We start from the raw sequence: 8,605 nt of genomic DNA, 5'->3' as shown, positions 1-8,605 counted from the left end.
AGCCTCCTTCCCTTCCCTGTGTATTTGAAAGCTTCCTGCCATGTGCTTCTGGAAGTGAATAACCACTCCAGGATCCTGTGTATCTAACAACAGTGATAGAATGAGGTGATCTACCCCTGAGTCCATCTCGTCACCTCAGTCCACTGTCACCTGCCCCTTACTTCACCTAAGAAAAGGCCCCAATTGGAAATGGCCTGATACCAGATCAGGGTTTTAGTTGCTCCATATTTGAGTCCAACACGGTTTTATGGGACTGTCTAGGCAGCTAAACTCCACTGCTTCCAAATCCGTGGGTAGAACTCCAAGCAGCTCTTAATTTACAGGTTTGTTTTGTTCTCACCTAGAGAAAAGAATCTATTCCTGATGGTCAGTTTGGTGAGGGTTTGCCCCTTTAACTTGGTCTTGAGGTCTTCAGAGAATGGCATGAACTCTAGCCCTGCCCTTATGGGATTCTGGGTACTTAGTGATGGTTGGCTATGCTGCACTGTTCACAAGGTATGTCTTTGTCCTGGCAAGCACCTCGTACCTTACGTTCCGACCTGTAATAGGTGCCTCTGGCCAGGACATTTGTTTATACTGGGACTCCCTTAGGACTCTTACCTGGTCTAAGTCCAGTTTATTCCTACGTAGAGAATTACTGAGAGAGCCCCAGCCAGACCAGAAGGTAGGCTCGGGTGAGTCACAGGCATCATAACAAAACTCACGAAGAACAAAAGCTCTTCTACTTCAGACCGCTTTCGTCTGCCCCTCACTTCACCTAAGAAAAGGGTCTAGTCACCGTGCCTGGCTAATGGAGGAGCATCTGTGTCCACTGATTTAAGTCAGCACTAAAAATGGGTTCTAAGGAATCGACTCTAGTAATCAAATATATGACAGTCAAGTAGATTTGTCAAGTTTGTTGGTCAAACTTGTTTGTTGATCGTCAGAGTGGCCATTTGTGGGCAGATCTTATCGTTGCATGTTTGTTTTATCTGGGAAACTGAATTGCTGCTTCTGGCCTTTTGGCTCCTACCAAGTCATGTAGTGACTTACATGGAAGGCTTGGGGTCCTGTTTTACTTTCCTGTTCTTGTCTGTTTCTCAGAGGTACCTTAGCTATAACTCTACTTTTGTGGTGACTAGCTAATAGAGTCCTCAGTGGAAGAAGGAAAAATACCATTAGAACACTTGACCAATAAATTCCCCAGGTCTCAGGGGGTGCGGTGATTTTATAAAACCAGTGCATACTTGGGAGTTGTTTCTCTAGTAGAAAAAAACCTCCTGCAGGTAATTCCCTTCATCCTAGCCAGGCTTTGGAATTCTGTCTATGTTGTGCTCCTGTATTTGCTTTGAGGGGCTTGTGGTTTAACATATTTAGTTTTTCTACCCAAGTACGCTGTAAATATCTGGGGTTCAGATACTTAATTTCTTTTGCTTCACCTTCATGAGGTAACACTGATTCTCTGCCTCACAGATAAAAGCCATAACACCGTACGAACTGTGATGTTGGAAATGTCTTACAAACTGGATGATGCAGGAGAACCAGTCTGTTCCTGCCTTCCTGTACAAACATTCCTCGGGGGACCCACTTGCAAACTGTTGACCAAAAGTGCCATCTTCCAAAGCCCAGAGAATAATGGCAATGTCCTAGTATGTACTGGGGATGAAGCATCACAGTCTGCGCTGGTGAGCCTATTTTATTTATATTTAAAATAGCTTTGAGGGCCTAGCCCAGTTGTAAGGCCCTTGCCTCTATAAAGCATATAGTATATACGAGGGAGTCAGTCACAGCCGCCACCACACCAGTCTAAAGTAATGAGACAGCGGTTCCAGAGGCCCCACCCCCCCAATATTCTCCTGTGGTTTGCAAATGCACATATAAATATATACACATGTACACACAAAGACTATCACTGGTATATAGTGATTACACCATAGGTGTTAAGCAATATGAAGTAATAGTGCAAGTTAATGGAAGAAAACAGGATTACTAAAATATATCAAAGTTTACTTACGGAGGCTGGGAAGATGGCTTATCTGGTAAAATGTAGAGTATTTGCCAAGTTAGCACATTACCTGTAGTCCTAGCACTTGGGAGGTGATGCAGAGGCGGACAGATCTCTAAATTCAAAGCCACCCTGGTTAACATAGGAGTTTCACTTCATCCAGGGCTCCATACTGAGATCCTATCTCAAAAAAAAAAAAAAAAGTAGAGTCTGATGATTTATTATACCATTTTTGGTGTTTCTGTCTTTCTTTCTTTCTTTTTTTTTTTAAGATTTATTTATTTAATGAATGTGTTCTCCTCAGACACACCAGAAGAGGGCATCAGATCCCATTACAGATGGTTGTGAGCTACCATGTGGTTTCTGGAAATTGAACTCAGGACCCCTGGAAGAGCAGTCAGTGCTCTTAACTGCTGAGCCATCCCTCCAGTCCGTTTCTTTTTTTAATCATTTGTTTACTTTACATCCCAATTGCAGCTTCTCCTTCCTCTCCTCCCAGTCCTTCCCTTTTACCTCCTCCCCAATCCGCACCCCTTTTTGCTCTTTGAAAATATTTTTGAGACAGGGTCTCATTGTGTACTCACTATAATAGATTTTGGTAGCCTCAAACTCATAAATGAGACCTGCCTGTCTCTCTCTTCTGAATGCCTGGGGTTAAAGGCATTCCCGACATACCTCAGTTTTCTAAAACTTTAGCGTATGATGTCGGGGATGGTTAAGTCTCTGCTACACCACGGGTGGAGGTCAGGGAACAAGTTTGTGGGCTTTGTTCTCCTTCCACCTTTACCTGGGGTTTGGGCGTCTAGCTCAGTAGGCTCTCACGGCAAGTGTCTTCTCACTATGCCACCTCAGTGGCTCTGTTCTCAATACTTTACAGTGGTTCTTATAATAAAACTTTTAGAAAATAAAACACTTGCTAGGATGTGTGTTCCATGGCTGGAGAGGTGGCTCACAGCCAGCTGTAATTCCAGCTCCAGTAGATCCATATTCTTCCATGGTATCCCACACTGACATACATAATTAAAACAAATATATTTTTTAAATATATGTTCAGTGAGGACAAAGATATTGGCCTCATCTCATTGACTTTTCCCTCTCTAGAAGGGACAGTATTTAGAAGACTTAGATGGCACTTAAATGAAAGAAATGAGTCCTTGGCTTGCTTTTCAAGCTAGCCTAGGGTGTACTGGTCTTCTAGAGTGTTATGGTTAGAGACAGTTTGACCTCTGTCTCTGTTGTTTGTTTTTTAAGTTGTGGAATGCTGGCAGCGGCTTGCTGCTGCAGAACCTGAAGACTGATGAACCTGTCTTGGACATCTGCCCATTTGAAACGAATCAGAACAGCTATTTGGCCACCTTAACGGAGAAGACTGTCCATATTTACAAGTGGGAGTGAGCGTGGTCTTGAGTCTTGCAGACATGCTGCTGGTTTCGTCGAGTCAGCACCTAGTAACCCTGAGCAAAGATACCTGTTTACGTGCTGGAATGGAATGCCTGATCATGGTTCATTGGATTAGTGCGGAAGTGTATCACTGAGACACCAGGATTGTGTGCGCTGTTTGCACCAAATGATTACCCTTGGGAATCTTGCCTGGAAATTTTTTTACTTAAATTCTGTAGGATCTTACAGTCCTCTCAACTACTATTTTGGATATGAGTATGCACCAAGCATTTTGTGGTTGTGATAATCAACCAACCTAAATTGTATTGTCACTTAGGCTAATTGGCTTAAAAGTGGTACATGAAAGGCCTGTCTTACTTCTTGGATGCAAAAGACACATGGGTGAGTCTTTCATTAAGCACGAGGGCACTATTAATATCGTGTGTAGAATTTGACCTATTTCCAAGTGTGAATGCTTACAACCTTTAAGTGACCTGACTTCGCCCATACCCCTGTGCTGCTGTCTGCCCCCAGTGTCTGGTACCTCTCTGTGGTATGCTTTGTGGCAACAAGTTACATCCCAGGGATCCGTGCCTACTAGAATGTTGGTAAGTCCAATGATGGAGGTGGCTGATGAGCTAGCCATATGTAAAGCCGTAGCTTTAAGCTTTATGCAGTAAGTTCATTGCGTTGTGAGAGGTGAGGAAAGGGACCGGTTGTGTTTGGGCAATTGCTAAAGACTTGGATTTGTCTAGTTAGCTTGGGATACTTGGGTTTTTTTTTTTTCTCCCCCCAAAGTCAATGCTTAAGGACATATAATTCCGAAGTAAAGGCTTCTCCCTTGTCCCACTGTTTTCTGAGAATAATTGTTAATGAAGTGGTTATTCTCAGGAAAGTAACAGTGGCTAGAGAGACGTCGGTGACCGGAAGGAAGACACTCAGAAGATTCCACTCTGGTCCTGAACTGTCCAGCAGTTAGAGGTTTGCTGGGGTTATGTTTGTCTGCTTTGCCTTAGGCTAGTCCACTAAGCCACTGCCCCTAGGACACCTTGTCTCAAGGTTTAGGCAACATGTCTGATTTTCTCAGATGTTCTTTGATGAAGCACTATCTTTTTTAATAAAAGTTCTTTCATGCCTATCAAGCTCCTGAGCTATTTTGGGGATCTTTATTGCCAACAAGGATTAAGGGAAAATTGTTAATTTTCCCAGACTTCCAAGTTGTGACCGTGTCTGCTTAATGAAACCTTCTATGTGAAGCTGAGTAGTTTGTTTTTGTTTTTAAAACTTAAAGTAAGCTTTAAAAATGTCAGCTTCCAGCCAGTTGAGGTGGTCCATGCCTTTGGTCCCAGCACACTGAAGGCAGAAACAGGTGGATCCCTATGAGTTCAAGGCCACCCTCACTACAAAGTGAGTTTTGGAAATTCAAAAGCTATAACCTGGGGAAACACTGTCTCAAAGGGGAAAAAAAAAGACAAAAGAAAAATGTCAGCTTCCACAGCTTGGGAAAAAAGTCGCCTTCTCTCCTCTCTCCCCCTTTCCCTGCAGATGTTGATAGATTGATGATGAGAGTAGCTGCCTGGGCCTGGAGCTTCAGTTTCAGGATAGGATTTAAATTAAATAGAATTCAACTAACTTCAGCAGATGGCCACAGAAAAAGCTGAGGGTGTCAGGTTGGTCTGGGGCAGGGTTAGGATTTGATTTGCCTTGAAGAACATTTAAAGCTGACTAGAGGGATTTGCTACCACAGAAGCTAAGCTTAATTTTTGCATTTCCACAATAAATTTGGATTGGGGCAGGGTAATGTCAGGACCTCAGCCTGGTTCAGTTTTTTGCTCTACCACTGAGCTGTATTGGAAACCCAAATCTGTTTTGGAAGCAGATACACATTATGGACCGATTCTCCAAAGACAACCTTACTCCTACTTGCAAGAAACGTCATCTCGAAACCCGAGATGTAGTCTTGGCACCAGCAGGATCTGTTTGTTTTTAAATCTTGTCATAGGGCATTGGGATTTCTGAATATTTGCTGTGCTGTGTGTGTTTCAGTGTTTGTTTTAATGTTGACAAAATAAAGAATTTGTAATATGTAACACCAGTCCCAGTGTCTTCTTCCTGTTTGCTAGAGGCGGGAATATACCTGCCTCTTCGGAAAGGTAGGGGCATAATCCTACCCTAAGAGAGTCTCCGTCTCATCCAGTACTGGACAGGATGGGCCCTAGAGTCTCATCCAGTACTGGACAGGATGGGCCCTAGAGCTAAGTAAATACTTAATTAGCCTTCTTTGAGTCAGAGCCTCATGTACTTTAACTCCACATGTAGGAAAGGCTGGCCTTGCTTCTGGCTTACCTATACCTCCCAAGTGCAGAGATACAAGTGTGCTCCACTGTGCCCAGTGTAAATATTTTATCTAAACTTGGTGAGGTTCTAGCTGCCAGTTCTTTTTGCTGTTGCTAATTGGAAGTTTCATTTGCCTCTTAAGTCAACCAAGTATGGGAACACATTCTTGTAACCCCAGCACTCAGGAAACAGCCGGGAAGATTACAAGTTTCAGGCCAGACTGGGATGGATGGATGGATGGATGGATGGATGGATGGATAGGGGGTGGGGGGATGGGGGGATGGGTAGATAGATAGATTCCTCAGACTTCTTTGCTTGGTGGCTTCCTGTTACTGTTTTAAATCAGGGCACCTATAAGGTGGGAAGAGATGTAAATAATTTCTTAAAATTATTTGCCAATACTTTGACAGGGGTATTAGCAATGAGCAAGCATAGGCCCTCGAGTTCTGCCCGCTCAGCATAGTTCTGGCCACTTGCTTCAGATTGTTCAGTTTCAAATTAAGAATATGTTGGTATAAACATGCTCTATAGTTAAACTGGAAAAGGTGGAAATGCCTTCCAGTTGAACAACAAATAAGAGTATTCTGGATTCCAAGAGGACAGAATTTATAAGTATAACCTTACTATTGTTACAGAGTCAAGTGTTTCAAGGAAAGAGGGAGTTATGGGGTAGAAATAAATCCCAAATTGCTAAGAACCCAAACAGCATTTAAAAAAAAAAAAAGTTACTGTATATGTATTCCTGGGTGGTCTGGAACTCAACATGTAGCTTTGTAGGCCACATCCACCTGCCTCTGTTGCCCAAGTGCTGAGATTAAAGGAGTGCACAGTACATTCTGAGAGGACCGAGTTAGCCAGAGCCAAACTGACTCCATGACAGGCTGCAGTCTGGCAGTTTGGGAGACCAGGCCTAAGTTTCTGTTCTCCAGAACTGGAAAAGTCCAAAACAGTCAATTTCAAGAAAAACTACCCCTTGTGGTCAGCCAATCAGGAGCTGGAGAAGCTGCCCCACCATCTAACTTGAGCCAAGTATAGTTAATCAGTAAAAGTCTCCAGAATCCCCCCAGAGCCTTAACCAATCACAAAGGCATCTACCTATACCTCTCAAGATAGAACCAATCAATCAAGGAAAAGAAGGTAAAAAGGCAACCACTCCTACCCTAACAGGCTTTAAACTGATCCTGCAGTCCACACCTCAGTCTTCCATCCTGATGTATGGTAGGCCCCTGAATGCGGGTTCTCTTAAGTATAAACACTCTTTGCTGTTGCATACTATTTGAGTCTGGTATATCTTTGTGAATTATGAACCCTTACAATTCCTAGTTGGTAAAGAATTTTTAAACACTTGAATTACTCATTATCTTACAAGAAAGAAATATTTTAGCCGGGGAGTGGTGGTGCACACCTTTAATCCTGGCACTTGGAAGGCAGAAGCAGGTGAATTTCTGAGTTTGAGGCCAACCTGGTGAGTTCCAGGACAGCCAGGGCTACACAGAGAAACCCTGTCTTGAAAAGCACCCACAGTTCTTTTTGCTATCCTGGATGTCCAATATTATTTTACACATTCAATAAACTATTCTTGCTTTTTTTTTTAAAGATTTAATTATTGTTATGTGTAAGTACAAGAGGGTGTCAGATCTCATTACAGGTGATTGTGAGCCACCATATGGTTGCTGGGAATTTGAACTCATGACCTTCAGAAGCAGTCAGTGCTCTTAACCACTGAGCCATCTTGCTAGCTCCCTAAACTATTCTTGCTTAACTGAGGTCAGTGTTTGTATGGTTTGAGTGGCAATTCCTGAGCCCCAACAGTTGTAATTAGAGGCTTTGGCATCCTGGCTGCCTAGAGGCCAGAAATTGCTCCACAAACCACACAAACACCAATCTCAAGCAGACAGGGATAGTTTATTGAACGTACATCCCAAGACTGATCAATGAGACACAGCTTCAGACCCAGGAGCTGGAAGCTGTGGCCATGGACATTGTCCAGGACCAGTTTATATAGGGAAAAACCATAATGGGCTCATAAGCAGATACAGGGGCTGCAGGGTGGTCTGCCCTCTTCCAAGTTTCTTTACTCATTCAGACATAACAGTTTAACCTGTTATGAAAGAGAGCCCCCTCTCTTTCTTGGCCCTGAGAGACGGCTATGGCTGAGGAATTTCCAAGTACAGTATTCAAAATGTGATAACCAATCTCTGAGCATCACAGGATCTATGATCAACTTGACTTGCTCTGAGCCATGTCTCTAGTTAAGCTCTTCTCTGTGTTAGCAATATAGGATGGCAGACAGGCCTGAAGCAAAATGGCTACAGTTATGTTAGGGGAGTAACACCAGGGAAGCAGCTTCAGTAAGTTATGTAGTAAGAACCAGTCTTGAAAAATAATAAGGGGCTGGTAAGATGGCTCAGTGGGGAAGAGCAGTCAGTGCTCTTCCAAAGGTCGTGAGTTCAAATCCCAGCAACCACATGGTGGCTCGCAACCACCCATAATGAGATCCCTCTTCTGCATCTGAAGACAGCTACAATATACTTATTTATAATAATAAATATAACTCTGGGGCTGGAGCAAGCAGGGACTGAGCAAGTGGGGCCAATAGGAGCAAGCAGAGATCCTGAAAAGTCAATTCCCAATAACCAGACGAAGGCTGTTACAGTGTGTATTCATATACATAAAATAAATAAAATCTAAAAAAAAAAGAAAAAGAATAAAACTAATGCTATATCTTCAAGCTATTCCTGATGCTTATAGACGCGACTGATTTAAATGCTATCAGTGTTGTACTGATGCCTGAAGATAGCTGTTGACCTATGCTAGTGGAGGTGGTATGATGACTGAAGTCTTTCTCTTTTTTAAATCTGATTTTCTTTTTTTTTTTTTTTTTTTTTTTTTTTTTTTTTTTTT

At 42.8% G+C, this 8,605-nt stretch overlaps 1 protein-coding gene across 3 annotated transcripts in view; it reads left to right on the top strand.

Annotated features, from left to right (window-relative positions):
• Positions 1 to 5,457, top strand: part of Rfwd3 (ring finger and WD repeat domain 3) — a 32,727-nt gene extending 27,270 nt beyond the window's left edge. For all 3 annotated transcript variants that reach the window (XM_031341454.1, XM_031341455.1, XM_031341456.1), the window contains exons 12-13: positions 1,453 to 1,664; positions 3,236 to 5,457. In XM_031341454.1, coding sequence (XP_031197314.1) covers positions 1,453 to 1,664; positions 3,236 to 3,379 — 356 coding nt within the window. In that variant the 3' untranslated portion in view covers positions 3,380 to 5,457. The remainder of the gene's footprint in view (positions 1 to 1,452; positions 1,665 to 3,235) is intronic.
• Positions 5,458 to 8,605: the final 3,148 nt, after the last annotated feature.

This window comes from Mastomys coucha, unplaced genomic scaffold (genome assembly GCF_008632895.1).
Source record: "Mastomys coucha isolate ucsf_1 unplaced genomic scaffold, UCSF_Mcou_1 pScaffold22, whole genome shotgun sequence".
Taxonomy (NCBI): Eukaryota; Metazoa; Chordata; class Mammalia; order Rodentia; family Muridae; genus Mastomys; species Mastomys coucha.
The sequence above is the reverse complement of the archived record's forward strand: the minus strand, read 5'-3'. Positions and strand labels throughout refer to the sequence as shown.